Below are 15,137 nucleotides of genomic sequence, written 5' to 3'. Positions count from 1 at the left end.
TGAGCTGAATCCTCAACACCATTTTGTGCTACAAAGTGCCTGCACAGCTGCTAGTACAGATGTGCCCTGGGATAACCAAGGCATGCATACAGGATCCAGTAGATCCCTTAGAACTTATGTTCTTCTTTTTAGCTACCAGAAAGGGACTCAGTCTTATAGACAATGTCTATAAGAATGTGACCTGGTGATTCAGTAGCTCTAAGCTGCTGGTTGCCAACCCTAGATTCAGCTGAGCAGCCTGAGTCCAAGAGTTTTCAATAGATCAGAGGCATTTTCTGGCTGGGAAGGTGTGCAGTGATCTTTGAGACATTTACAGCAGACATGATGCTGGAAAGACGTAGGTGTAGGTGATCACTATCAACTCCTCTTCCTGTTAAAACCTCATGGGTGTGGACAGAAAGACGACTTACTCTGGTGGTCTTGATTTTATTGCCAGTCGCACACATCCATCCAGAATTGTCAGGCAACGTCTTACATTCCTCTCCTTCTAGGCAGGGCTCCATCTCACACCACCATTTCCCAATCACTATTGAAGCTAAAAGATAAAAGACAACGATCACAGCAATGTTATAATGAAAATAATAATCAAATTATATCTCAAGGGGACAACGTTCTATTTAGGAGCATTATCTAAGCCCTTCATTTGAAATTTAGTTGCAAGGAATTCACATTTAATCAATTGCTTTGCATCAAATATTGTCCAGGACAGTGCACTGCTTGACACAGCTTCCTTACACAAAAGGCCTAATCTGTGAGTGACCGGTCTGATTTTTTTGTATGTAACAGAACAAGATAAGTTGAAATAGATTTCCCCCCAAATATTCTACAGGTCTTCAGGACTTGTAGCTCAAGGAACACTGGAATCAATGTCTGCTTTGCTACAGGTGGCTTTTTCTTCTACAAACCTGTGCATAATTGTTTGAACACAGAATTTCAGCTTCTGCAATATCCCATAGCAGGGAGTGCTACAACTAGAAAGAGAAGGTAAGGTATTACTCAACTGCAGGAGAAACTCAGTTTGTTGAAATGCGATTATGAATTTTATAGAAACCATATTGTCTTTAGCAGTTGATTTCAATTTCCAAATGCTTAACATTCTAAATAATAACAGTGTTTGGATCTTGTTTGAATTTAATCAGCATGTATGTTTACAACCTTGAGTGTATCTTAAATTAAATTTTATTTTTTTCCTTGGGAATTGGTATCTGTCCATAAACTTAACTGTATCTTAATGGCACTATTTTCTGGGGATTTTGATAAACTTTAGCTGACCTTGCAAATCGCAAATATTTGGGGACTGAGTGTCTCTGTCTGTCACTTGTTTTCCCTGGCAAGAATTAATTTCATGGTTGCACTTGTGACGCCTAACTGTCAAAGCTTCTCCCACACTCATTCGGATAAAAAGGCTTAACCCTTCTGTACCTCTCCTCATAGCTGCATCAAGCCTGTAAAGTACCTTTGAAGCAGCAGACTACCTTGCATCACACCATTCAGCCCTGGAAAATGCCCCCTTGTGCATGGATTGATTTAAGGACATTTCAGAGTTTATAATTAAATTCTTGATTTATTTTTTATCTAGCAGCAATCCGATTATGCTTACGAAGTCCTAAGGAAACACAGAGACTTATATACACATGCTTGTACCCAAAGAAAGCCAAATACCATTTCCTTTAGGTAAGAATGTAACAGAATGAAATGATTTATATTGATTAAATAAACACTAAATCATGTCACATACTCAGAAAGGATTTTTTTTTTTTTTTTTTTTTTTTTTTTACATAAAGTTGGTAGTAAACTGAGGGAAATAAAAATGAGTAATATAGAGTGGGAAGTCCTGTGAAGAAGGTCAAGTATTCTGTCACTAAACTTTAGTTTTATTTCTTTTACAGTGTGATAAAATTTTCCTTTGAAAACGTGAAATCGCTGTTCCCCATATAAGCTGGAAAAACCACTTGCTGAGCAAGTTGACCTGAGCAGCGTGTGGTCAACACATTTAGTGGGCCGTACTGGAGGGCATCCAGCCCCATTAGGACAAACACACCAGAAAGAGAAGCAACATTGGCGGGCCAGCTATCTCTTTAGAGCTAATTAGCTCTAATAAAAGGTCACTCCAATTTTGGAGTCCAAATTAATATATCTAAAATAAGCCTTCACTTGGTATGTGATTATACCAACAGACCCACTGGATAGCTGTCCCAACAGGAATATACTTTTCACCTGTTGGGTTTACTTGAAACACAGGCAGTAAATATTTTGGTTTTACAAGCTCATTTGTTCTGAATGAAGATGTCAATAAGTTGGAGCAAACGAGTTAAACTCTCTGTTTTTTCTCTCCTATTTCTTCTCACAGCTTGTGCCTCATTTTTATCATGTAATATATCATTTCTCCATATGTAGAACACGAAAAACCTTTACACCTGCGCTTGCAAGGCAGTGTAATGATGCTATTCACACATCATTTTCAGAAGGTTATCATTAATGCTGCTAACAGTGAAGAAAAGAGATCTCTCTCTTTGCTATGCTTGAAAAGGCACATGAGGCTGAATTTGCACTCTAATAATAGATTGTGCAGTGGGCAAACTGAAAACCGTACCCTGCTAAATACAGGCCCTCACAGCAAGCATCAGAGCAGAGCATCCTCAGAGTGCTTTAGGAGAATTTGATGATATGGAATCAAAAGCAATGATCATATTTATTTATTAGTAGCGGTGCTGTAGCATTACTAACTGTGGAGAAATATCCTAGGATGCTAGTTGCTAAAGTCCACAAAACTAAATTCCCTGGCACAGAGAGGTTGCAATGTATTCAGAGATAGGAGAACACACTGACAGGCAGCGTGGGGAAACAGTGCTGCTCATTGTGATTACAATGATCTAACTCCTCATTGATGTTGTTCCTAAATTCAGCCCAAGCATCTGGTATTGACCCCAAAGAAAAATCAAACACAAAATGAGCGCTGAACCCTGATGTCAACTCTTTCATCTACCAACATGCAGCTTTTAGTGTACCGATCCATTTGTGATCACAGTGCAGGTACAATCACAAGGAAGCCCTCCCAAGGGTCCAGCACCCTCACAGCTCCCTAAGCAGTACAGCTGGGCTGAGGAAAAGGCTCCTTTTTAAAAGGGAAAACTGAGGTCATTTGCAGATGAAAAGCACCAATTTGTTTCTAATACGTAAGTGGGCAAAGTTCTTTATAAGTCTGAAGCACTACAAAGCTTACTGTGGTCTTGTCCTCAGCACCACGCTGTGGCAGGGGCACCTAGAGCCAGATGAAAATTATTTCCTTTGAGTCCTGTGTTTATAGGTTTTCACTTCTATTAAGAGCCTTTTAATCTTTAGGACCAGCTATCTTCCTGGGCACTGCTGCTCCTTTGAGGTCTGCTCGATTTCAAAGTTTTACACCTCCAGCTCTGTTCAAAGAGGCAGGCAAAAGCTTTAAAATGAATCACAGGTGGCTGTGTTTGAGCTTAGGTACACCTGTATGGGGAGGGAGAGAAAAAAAACATCCTCTCTGGGGAGTACAATGCAGTTTCACTCTGTTTAGGTGATGTCGCCCTGAGATGTGCTGAGGTGGTCGTGTGGGGAGAGATTTGTTAAAATTAAGGTGCTTTCCCTTGGCATGGTTTGTATTTGAAATCTCCAGGATCATGAAAAACCTGAGCTTCTCGGTGACCCAGGTTGCTAATTGTGGACAAGAATTACAGACTCCTGTTAGTCACCAGGCATTGCAGGCTGTGAGCGCTCACATCATTCTGAATTAGATGCTTGTAACATTTTGGAGCGGTTTTCATTGTGTTCTTTCTCACTGTCTGGGGAATACGCGAAGTGTAGAGTTTTTTCATGCAAGGCTGATTTGACTGAGACAGATACCCTCAGCCATGGGGAGAGAAAAAGGATATGATATAAAAGAGGCTTGACTGCTCCTGCTTCGTTTGTGTTATTTTTCCCCAGCTCCTGCTAGTGTAAATAAGGGATTGCTTATATCTAAGCTCTTTTCAAGAAAATGCATCTTTTATGAGAATATTAAACTTTAAGCACATAACTAATGGAGCTGGGGAGAAAGGAAACTTTCTTCTTCCTTCTTCTTCCTTCCTTTTTTTTTTTTTTTTTTTCAGTTCAATTCACACTGGATTTTTATCACCTTTGTTAGAGAAGCTATAGAAAAATTTTGATTAAAATATTTAACTTTTGATGCGTTTAGCTTGCATGAATTGCAGACAAAACAAACAAACAAAAAACCACTTAGTTGAAATGGCATTTTCTCTTCATGTATACCATCAGAGAAATAAAACAACAGATAAGAGATCTGGTAGTCAGATTCCATATAGGGAAAGAGCAACAGAAAGTTACGTTTGCTAGTGTTTACACAATTCTATCACATTTTAAAATGAATTTGTTCCCAAACAATGCCCAAAGACCCAGATGGCTGCAGGGAACTTTCTGCTTAGATTGAATTCAGTGGGCTTCAGCCTGCAAAGTTCATGAGATTCTTCGTGGGTTGCATAAGGGCAGTGACCGCTTTTTGACTTGTTCTTGTGCATCCTCTGTAGCACAAAGCTTGGGTGCGTGAAGAGGGCTGACTGGGGATATTTTCCCCTCAAATTTCATAGATAAATTATTCTATTACAGCATCACAATAAAAATGCACTTGAATGCCCTCAAACACCTACATCCAATCTGAGATCAAATTAATAAGGAAATATTAACCATTCGATCACCTTCCCCTTGAATCAAAAGATATTTGAAAAAAACAAAACAAAACAAAACCAAAACTAAACAACAAAATAACAACAACAAAAAACACAGTTCATTTGATTAAAACGCCCTTGCTCTTTTAATCTCCCAAACTTGCTGAGTTTTACATTTCTCAGTCTTCATCTTCAAGTTCTTGCATTAAACTGCAGTTATTCTGTCCTTCAGAGCAGCAACTGACTGCTGTCTTACAGGTGATTAACAGGGCAGAGGGAGGTCTGGAAGAAAATGTGCACACAGCTCAGAAACTTGCAGGCACTTGCCTCAGATGTTTGCTGTGCGAGTGAGTATAAAGAATGCGAAGATTTTTTTGACAGATGCAATACTCCTTTAACTTATCTACTTTTGTATTTAGGAAATTGCTTTAACAATATGACAAACATATATGACAATAAGTATAAAGACATCATATTTAACAATACAACAGTATGACAATACAGAATAATATATAAATTTAATTCATGTTTATGGAACACCCTGAAATATGAAACAGAGCAAAGTTTCATCATGCATTTTTCAACAGTTCAGAGGAAACATGCTATGTATGAAAATGCTCCAAGATTACTTCTGCATTTGCCATCACAAAGCCACAGCAGCTATCTCTTTTTGCCTGTGATAAAGTATACACATTTTGTTTATTTAGAAATAGAATACAAAGGAATAGAGAGATTAGACTGTGCTTCCTCCTGATCATAGGTATTGCGTTACTCCAAGGAATAAGAAACAGAGATCGTTTGCAGAACCAGTATGACACCCATTCAGGATGGGAAGGTTTTTACTGTAAGTGTAAAGCATTCCATTTTAATCTAGTTTCCACCAGAGAAGATTGATATAAATAAAATTTAAATAGAGAACATATTTCACAGATGCCAGCAGTGAAAAAGACTTTGTCAGTCTAATGAAAAGATATCAATTTTCTCCAATTTATTCAATAAATTGTAAGTCATTTTCTAAATGGATTAGATTAAAGGAAAGTTCAAACTCCCTGTGAGAGACTCTTGCACTGATGGAGACTTTTGGCAATAGAAATAGCACAGAGGTAGGTAAAACACTTCAGGCTTTTTTTTTTTTTTTTTTTTTTTTTAAACCTGGTATAAGCTAGAATAGGAGTATCTGTATCTGTAGCCCTGTACTCACCTATTCCTTAGAAAACAAAATCTCAGAGAATTAAATGAGACATGTAGTTTCTCATATTTTATTGGGATGTCATGGGGTGCAGAATGAACTACAGGGGAGGGAACACACTTTCTAGGAGGATGAGAAAACTGAAGTGAAACAACATGTCCTCTGTGTATTTCATAAACAACTAAGATCCCATTTACTCTGGGAGTAGCAAAGCAGTAGTCTGATAGGTTAAAGAATAAAAATCCAAAACAAGATTTCGGGTTGAATAACACTGTCTAGGAGAAATACAGGATGTTTCCCACTGGGAGTCCATCAAACTACCTGCTTTAATTCAATCTTACTCAATTTTAGAAGCATCAATCTAATGCTCACCCAGTGTAATACTTTGCAGACTTTGATAACAGACCTCTAATAATGCTGGGAAAGCTGACATTTCTCCAGTTTAACATACAAGCAGAGTGCAATCAGTCTGGCAAGTGATGTCTCATATTTCCTAATTACCTCAGATCCAGTCTTGCGGAGTTAATTTAATATGTTTTAATTGTAGTAAACATTAAAAAAAAAGAAGAAAGATCATATTAATTTTTTCTTTTAGAAACTTCTTTGCAACATTCTCCAGGTTCTTGAACAATGTATTACAGAGAATTTAAGCTTTTTGTTTTTTATGTTTTTTATGTTTTTTTTTTTTTTTTTTTTTTTTTTTTTTTTTTCCCATCTAGACTTCTTGCTTTTTCATTGCAGTATATTCAGCAGCCAGAATAAGATATTTTTAAGGGCATAATAAGTATCTGAAGAACTCTGTGGGCTGCACTAAATATACCCATAAAATATGAAAGGTTAAATAAGAGTTAAAGAGTCCCTGAACAATTTCCATTGAAGATCTGCATAAGCCACCAAAATTCAACAGCATGAGAAGGCTCACTAAAGAAAAAAAAACACATTGCCATTTTCTAACAGTTGGCATATTGGTAGGTAAATTGAAAAAAAAAAAAAAAAGACATGAATGTTGTAAATTTCTCTCATAACATTATGAGATAGTGCTGGCTAATGGCCTGGGAATCAGAAACTCCTGAGGCTTCTATAATCGTGGTTCTGCTTCTGACTGTCTCTGTTACTGTGGATAAATCATCTTGTTGCTGTTCCAACTTTCCATCTGTAATATTATTTACTTGAGCGGAAGAGGTATTTTTGCATTGTTTCCTTGTATGTTCCTCTCTGTCCTTACTGACCTGTTGAGTTTCATCACTTTGGGACTGACCTTTTTTCTGCATTTCACAACTAGAAGAAAGGTGTCTTGGATGGTAGCAGAGCTTCCTAGGTACTATGATAATAAAAAAAATAACATTAGATTTATGTGATGTCTGTCTGCTGCCAGGAGGTTTTTAAGCACATGTATGACTTTCAGAGATGGTCTGCTAAAGAGCAGATTTCATCCAAAATAGCTCAGAGCTTGCAAGGGAATTTTTAGTCCTCATGCTGCTCAGTCTGTGAGGCTTATATGCTGCAGCTTGTCATTTTTTCTATGTCCCTCTCATTGCACCTTTGGAAATAAATGTTGCTCAAACATATGGCTGAGGGGCATCTGTAACAGAGGCAGGGCCATGGTTTCTCATGGGTGGCACCTTCATGGCAAGCGAATGTGCATCTTTACTTCCAGGAATGTATTAATAATGACAGTACTTAACTCCTCTGAGTACCTAAAAAGTGTGTACAGCTGTTCAGATGGAAAAGCTCTTTTTGTCAGCTTAGGTGCACAGGTAAACACATCCAAGTTTTAAGGAGAACTGTAGGGATTACTTAATATCTTCTGAGTTAGGTACATCTCAGAGATCTCACGTGGAACCTTTAACTTCTAGATTTTGGGAAGTCAGATTTGTTTCAGATACTCACAAGTGAAATCCCAACTACAGCATGATCCACTAATTGGGAAAATACACAGCCTGACAACTGGCTCCCACCCCAGGACAGGTCTCACTTGCTAATAATGTACTCAAAACATATGTATATATATATTTATTTATTTATTATTCCACATGTCACTTAGTTCAGATATGTGCTTGATATTTTTCTCTGGCAGTTACAGATCACAGCTGATGTTTTAACTGAGCCTTTTTTGCATTACTTATCTGGAAACATATCTGGAAACTTGATTTCTAGAATGAAAGACAGAGAAAGTCTTGACAAAACAGGTTTCTGTAGATATATGTGCCAGAGAAGAAGGAAATGAAATGATGAAATAAATCATCATTGATAAATGTGTCTCCACAGAAGCACATAATGTTTTCTATGATTTTCTGGAGTGCTAGGACACAATCGTACTTTTTTTCTTGGTAATTCTTGAAGTTGTGCACAGCAACATACACCTAAAGCAAGCACGGAGTCACCCACCCTTATTTATAGTTTTATGCATGTGAGTTTATTGCTGATTGACATAACCTCATTGCAAAGAGAGTGGGTCACTTCAGAGCAACCTGATGACACTAATGAGTGCTAATGAGACTAATGAAAACATGAAATGCTCACCTGCAGGGAGCTGGAATGAATGTATGTGACTGAGGATCCTGTCCGAACCCATATGGGGAAAACTGATCTTTTGTAGGTTAGGGAGACCCATTGCTGTTATTTACTGCAAAGTTTGGAACTGACTCTGTCCCTTGCTGCAGGATAAAGCCGATAAAATATTTGTGCAGTTTAGCAGCATTATTTACATCCTATTTGAACTGCTTCTAGATAGCCTAGCAAATGCTTAATCTTATTGTTATATATTTAATGAAATGCCAATGAACTGCAGCATAATTATACATTTCTGGAAAGACAATAGGAAGCAGCTTATAAATATTCACACATATGTCTCAGGCCAGGGTTGAGGACTGGCATGCTGTCAAAGAAGAAAAATGCCTCCATGCAATGTTAATTTTTCATTAATAATAATTCATTAATGGAGCAAATGGAAGATGCAGAACGAGAAGAGCCTGGCTGCGGGTTGAAGATGGGGGGGGGGGGGTACCCGGACATCTGTGGGTGGCTTTCCATTGCTATTCCTCTGGTGGCAGCAGGGGCCCTAAATTAAATCTGGCTGATGAGTTGTTGTGGTCCTGATGCTGCAGTGGAGATGTCTGCTCACCCAATCGTAAATGCCAGGAAATGACGGTGTTGAACCAAAGATATAATTACTATGACTTTGTCTCTCATGATGGTGGAAGTGAGCACCCGAGAGGAACAAATATTGCCTGTCTTCGCATTAGAAATCAATAAGCTGTGTTTAAGGTCTGATCCAACAGTTACTGGAAAAAAAAAAAGAAAAAAAAAAAAAAAAAAGAGAAAAAAAAATCTTCCTTAGTTTTTGTGGGCTTTGAACCAAATCTGGTGTCTGTAAAACTTGATGTTTGCTCAAATGTGAATTCCCTGTGCCCTGGGAGGCCAGGTTTAGTGAGGTGGAAGGGAAAAGCTGCAAGATGGGCTCCAAAGAGTGAAAGTGTATCATGAAATTTGTGTGAATGAAGTGCCAGAAACTCAGCTTAGCAGCAAAGCCATGAAAGAACACTGAAAATGAATAAATTATATAAACATAATGCATTTATGAGACATAACAAAGCATGCATAATATATTGGATAGTTATCAGTTATGAAATTAAGATCTGGTATGCTGCTTGTGTGGTATTTATCTCTTGTTTCCAGTCCATGTGGAAGATCCCTGTAAACAAATACATAAGGAAATAGTTTCCATTTAATTTCTAGACATTAATAACACACACTACAAATATGTGCTTCTGGTTGATGAAAAAAAAAAAAGCTTTGTATATGATTTCCTGTGTGAAAAGTGATTATTTTATTTTTAAAATGCAAGCTATCATATTGTCACTGGATTTCCTGTTAAGAACAAATGAACAAACCAATAAAAACCCTATGTTTTCTGTGCTTTAAAGTCCTAAGGCTGAAAATGCTGGAGATCCAGGCCTCTCTTTGTAATAAAACAAGAGTTGTCACACATATACATGTTGTTGAAAGTATGCAAGGACAGGAGAAATTGCAAAAGAAACAAAGGCACAATGCTTGAGATCAGTGTGAATAGTAAAAGGATGGTGTTTCTCCTATAATCTGGATTCCAAGATTTTTCTGAAAAAAAGAGACTTCTAAAAAGCATGAAGTACATTAAGCTATCTTCTAATCTTCCCCTGAAAAGGATGGGAAGAGGTTAATAATCAGAGCTGGAAAATTCCTGAATGCACCTCATAATTTTGAGGTCATTACAAGAACCTGATGTCCTGAAAGCATCTGAGTATCACTGTTGGTCTAAGCCTCTTGCTGGGATGAGCAGCACTGGCAGATTCAACAATACATTGATGTGTGTGATTAAACATGGATTTCAGCCATCACTTTAGTGACTCAGGTTTGTGGTTTTATAGGAGAACCCTTGCCTGAGACCTCATCCTTTTGAACAGGCTGATGCAGCCATCCAAAGATAGGGTTGGGACATGAGCAGCCGTGTGCTGGCATGAGCACAGCAGCAGGACATGGCTCCAAAAGGACCTTCTTGTCCTTCCCAGTCCCATCAGTACAAGCACTGGCCAGTGCAGTCATGCTTGCGTCCCAAACACCCACCAAGAAGATGATTTCTCCTCTCTAATCACAGTAAAGCTGCCTAACTGGTCCATGGTTGGTGATTAAAACACCTCTCAGGTATTGAAGTTCATCTGAACTTGACCTAATGCCTCATAATATATTCTTGATATGTTCTCTGTCCCCCAAATATTCTGCCTGTTGTGTCTTACAGCCTAATAAAAAATGCACAGAACTATTATCCAAGATACTTATGCAGTCTTCATTAGTTTTCTGTTGGTGTGTGGCTGTCTGATTTTCAAAGTAAAGTGGTGGGGGGCAAAGCCCTGATGAGCATAACCCATGGATGACCCAGAGTTCTCCAGAAAAGGATGGAAGCATCCCTTTGGCTTTGCCTGTACACACCATTTATTCTCAGCCAAAACAGTCACAGAAATATGTTTATGATGGGCTGGTTTACAGCTGGAGGAGAGTTATTAAACCTCCACCAACCTAGAAATGCACACTGCAAAGGTCGGGTGCCCCGTGTTCTCATTGTATGAATGATTCAATTTGAAATGCTAAACAAAGTCAGGTTTTATTGTCCTAGTGATGGTCTGGCACATGGTGTGCAGCTTTACCCATGGCAGTACCAAAAAGCAGAGCCTGCAAATTTCTAGGAGAGGTAGATCAGTTAACTTGCAATTACCTCTGCTGTGAAGAGAAGCCACGGTCCAAATTCTCTTGCATGAACTGGGGGCTGCTGTGGTATAAATAATAAACCTATAGAGCACTTAAACCTCCACAATCCAGCTCTCAAAATGTGTCTCAGAAGGGCATTGTTTAAAATCTGTATGGAGGAAGCTGTTTTCAAAGGTTACGTTAAATGAGCCAACTGCCACTCCACAAGGTAATTACTCATTTATTAAAAGTGTTGTATTCATGCAAATCTCTTTGTTCTGAGATGTAAGACAAGTCTAATTTTGTTTTAAAGATTAAAGGAACATTTGTTTTTTGTAAACAAATCCCTAGCTACTATTACAAATTACATCATGCATAATCTTGACATGATAGATTTGGAGATATTTCAGCGCAACAATGCCAGTGCAATCGGAACAAGAACTGTTAGGTTGAACAAAAATTGATGAATTGAGCACACAATACTTTGTATCTCATATCATAGCTTAATTACTGCTTCAGTATGCTTGGAATAAGAAAAGTAACTAAATTATAAAAGCTTATCAGCATGAATTAAAAACAGTGCAATTCATGAGTGGATATTAAACTGACCTTAACTGAGAAGCTTTTCTTTGAAATTATGTTTTTCTTCAGTGCTCATAATACCTATTTACTTCAAAACATTTTATAGAGCTGAGAAGTCTGGTAATGGGCACTTGAAATTTCATGGCCGTGTTGGTATTGGCACAGCTCGTGTCTTTTTACCTTCATTCAATTTAACTCTAAGGTGTATTATTTTAAAAGACAAAAATTCACTATCATTTACAGTGTTTTTTTTTTCTTTCCTTTTTCCTTTTCTTTTTTTTTTTTTTTCCTCCAACCTTGGGCGAGTCCCTGGATTGCACTTATAACTCTTTGCTACAAATAATACATAAAACGACCTTACTCTGCTTTCCTTGGGGTGAATAATCCTGAAGTTATACAAGGATCATTATCTCTTATGTGTGCAATACACAAGATGTGTGCTTGAAAAATAACCATATGGAAGGAGCTGTGAGTCTTGGACTCCAGATACTCCAGGAATCCGACGCATGCTCTGGTCAGATGATGCTTAGCTATGAAGCTGCAAGCTCTGTTCTCATCACTACAAATAGGAGTTTAGCGTTTTATTTTTCACAAACATCTGTCCTTGTTCTACTTGATCTCATTAATGCTCATACAAAATGAATGTAAATGGAGCCTGAGCATGCCCAGCACAAGTTCTTTTACAAATCTGAGCATGAATTAGCGTAAAATATTTTGCAGAATATGTTCAGCTCTGCCAGTTGCAAAATGTCTGCAAGCAGAAGCCCTCCAAAGATGAATAGCCAAACAATGATACTGAGAATTGCTAAAATGACAAACAAACAGAAAAGGAAGTTGTTTTAGGTCAAGTTTTAAAATGTTCATATTTTAAAGCGCTTGAAAACAACATGAGGTTGAAATGGCTTTTTTTTTTTTTTTTTTTCCTAAACAGTCACCACCTGTAAGTAGACAATATAGGAAAGATAATTGGCTAGTAAATCCCTTACATTGCAGCCCTCATGCTAGTAAGATCTCTGATTTTCTGTTTTAGCGATGGAAAAGATGGATGGAGAACAGAAGCAGGTGACTGGACAAATGTTGGGAAAAATCTGAAGTCTGGGTACGTGGAACAAATCTGAACTATCACGCCTCATAGAGGTGATTCCGTCTTTACACGTGCTTTGGTTTTATCAGCCATCATGAATTCTCAGTCTGAGGCTTCACAGCAATAGCATCTCCTGGTCTATTCTGCATGACTGTGAAGTGACCTTACCAAGTTCTCAAGAAATCCAGGCACATGACTCAAGGAACTCCCTGAACACAGGACATGGTGACAGAAAAAGAAGTACATAGTGAAAGGGATCATCTTGGGACATCTCTTTCTATTTAATTGATTTAATTATCCATTATCCAAATTCTGCAGAGCTACTTCTGTCCTGATTGGCACCTGCCATTTGTAATGTGTAATGACTTTGACAGCTGGACATGACCATGTGCACTGAGTCTGAGACTCAGAAGATGGGAATATCTCTGAAATGAGTCTTCACATCAGCAATCAGTACTGCAAAACTAACAACTCCAGACCTGAAGTTTTCTCCCATCTGGAAAAGAATTTCAACTGTTTATCCAGGGAGGTTTATGCTATCCTGCTGCTGCCATTTGTTGCTCAATTTTATTTTGTGTCTGTCCTCTCAGATAAGAAATCCCCTTGCACTGTTCAGGCTTATCTGCCATACAGTTGTGGGATTGATGTTCTTCCCAGGACTGCTTACAGTGTCTGACTTCTCACTCACTACATCCATCTGTGCGAGCAATTTCTTGTTTCACTTGCTCCAGGCTTCTCCTCTACACCTATATCTCCTCTTCTGCTCATTAATTCAGTCTCCGCACCTGTGATCTCAAAGTCAAGGATGGAAACTGATGGCTCCTCCCAGAAGACATTGAGCACGGGTAATTATACTCTCACATGCTTGATTGTGTGCCACATTTAGTATAACCACTCTAAGACTGAAGTGTTGATATTTCCCTTTAAACTTTAGCTGCTGCTTTTCTTTTTTTTGATGCTACCTAGAGATAATGCTCCTACCCCTTTTAATGACAGGCAGCAGCGATGTCTTTGTCACAGAAGCTATATTCAGAGTTCTGTAATTAACTTTCAATAAAGGTAGAATATGATAATTTATTATGAGTGCCTTTTGCATGGGCTTCCTCAAATATTTATAGCCTCATTTAAATAATTAATACATGAGTTTTAATAAACTGTTTATATTCACAAAAAGAATGTAATTTGTAGGAAGGACTGTTCAGGTGATAGGAACTATGGATAGACCACATGAATTAAAAATAATGTCTTGCATCTAAAGTTGATATGACCTTCTTTGAAGTTCTCTAAGGTTGCTTTCTGGGGGTGAAAAAGTGCTTCTGTTAAGCCGTTTAAGCAGTTAGGCTATGCACTGCACAGACTGTTGTAGAAAGGAAAAGGGAACAATCTTCAACTTGCCTGGAGACTGTTGAGATCAAGGTTTTGCCAAAGAAACAAAACACATTCTATTAAATAAGCATGTCAACATAAGTATTGTTCTCCCCTGTTCGTCCCCCCGTTCCTCCTTTTATTTTTTGACTAACTGTGGTTGCAAACTATTTTCAGAAAAGAGAAAACAAAATTTTTGTTCATTGGGAGAAATTTGCAATTATTACTACAGCGGGTCGTTATTTATTCAAACATGAGCTATCTAAACCAGCTTGCAACCATCTTAATTTGGTTAATAACAATAAAATCCTATTAACAAAAGCAATTAGTTCACAGGAATCCAGCCAGCTAGGGCTTTCCCACACTGCCTGGGCAGCAGTAATTTCCTTCTTCTGCATCTGAAGCCAAGTTAAGCACTTGGCTCTGGAAGGACACCTGCAATGATTTTGGATTCAGGCTACCATGGGCCCAAGGAGAGTAGCTCTCTCTGTCTGTTATCTCCTATATGTTCCTTTATATTAGATCTGGGGGATTTACCCTGTCCTGAGGCAGGGGCCCACCTCACTGAGCTGAGCTCATACCCCAGCATAGCGGCGCTGTAGAGCCTGCAGGGTAAAACTTCTCTGCTAGTGCTGGGCTTGATCTGGTGCTCGGAAGCCAGGCTGGACCTGACACTTGACATCTGCCCTGCATCCACACAGCACTGAAAAGCAATTGCTTCCTGCCATCTTCTAGTTAATAAGTAATTGCTATTGCTTGCTCAAGGCATATCTCTCAAGACGTGTGTGGAAAAGGTTGCTTTTCACCCTGCTATCATTTATCCTCTTCAAGGTTAACTTTAGTCTTTCCGTGAACCACCTCGATGCACGCAGGTGAGTGCAGCTCTCCCTCAAACAGAGCTATTGCAGGTCCGCAAGCTTCTGCACGAGCCTGGATCTTCCTTATTCTAAGCACTGTCCCTTTGAGATGCCAGCAACCCTCACTGCTCCAGGCAGTGTGATCTCAA

At 38.6% G+C, this 15,137-nt stretch overlaps 1 protein-coding gene across 1 annotated transcript in view; it reads right to left on the bottom strand.

Moving 5' to 3' along the window:
- Positions 1–254: 254 nt before the first annotated feature.
- The window catches only part of TAFA1 (TAFA chemokine like family member 1), a gene marked incomplete at both ends in the record, with an annotated part of 212,333 nt that continues 197,450 nt past the window's right edge, over positions 255–15,137 (bottom strand). Inside the window, one exon of the mRNA XM_084292918.1 lies at positions 255–535. Coding sequence (XP_084149044.1) covers positions 255–535 — 281 coding nt within the window. The remainder of the gene's footprint in view (positions 536–15,137) is intronic.

Source organism: Netta rufina (genome assembly GCF_964035555.1).
Source record: "Netta rufina genome assembly, chromosome: 10".
Taxonomy (NCBI): domain Eukaryota; kingdom Metazoa; phylum Chordata; class Aves; order Anseriformes; family Anatidae; genus Netta; species Netta rufina.
This window is presented reverse-complemented; position numbering and strand designations above follow the sequence as displayed.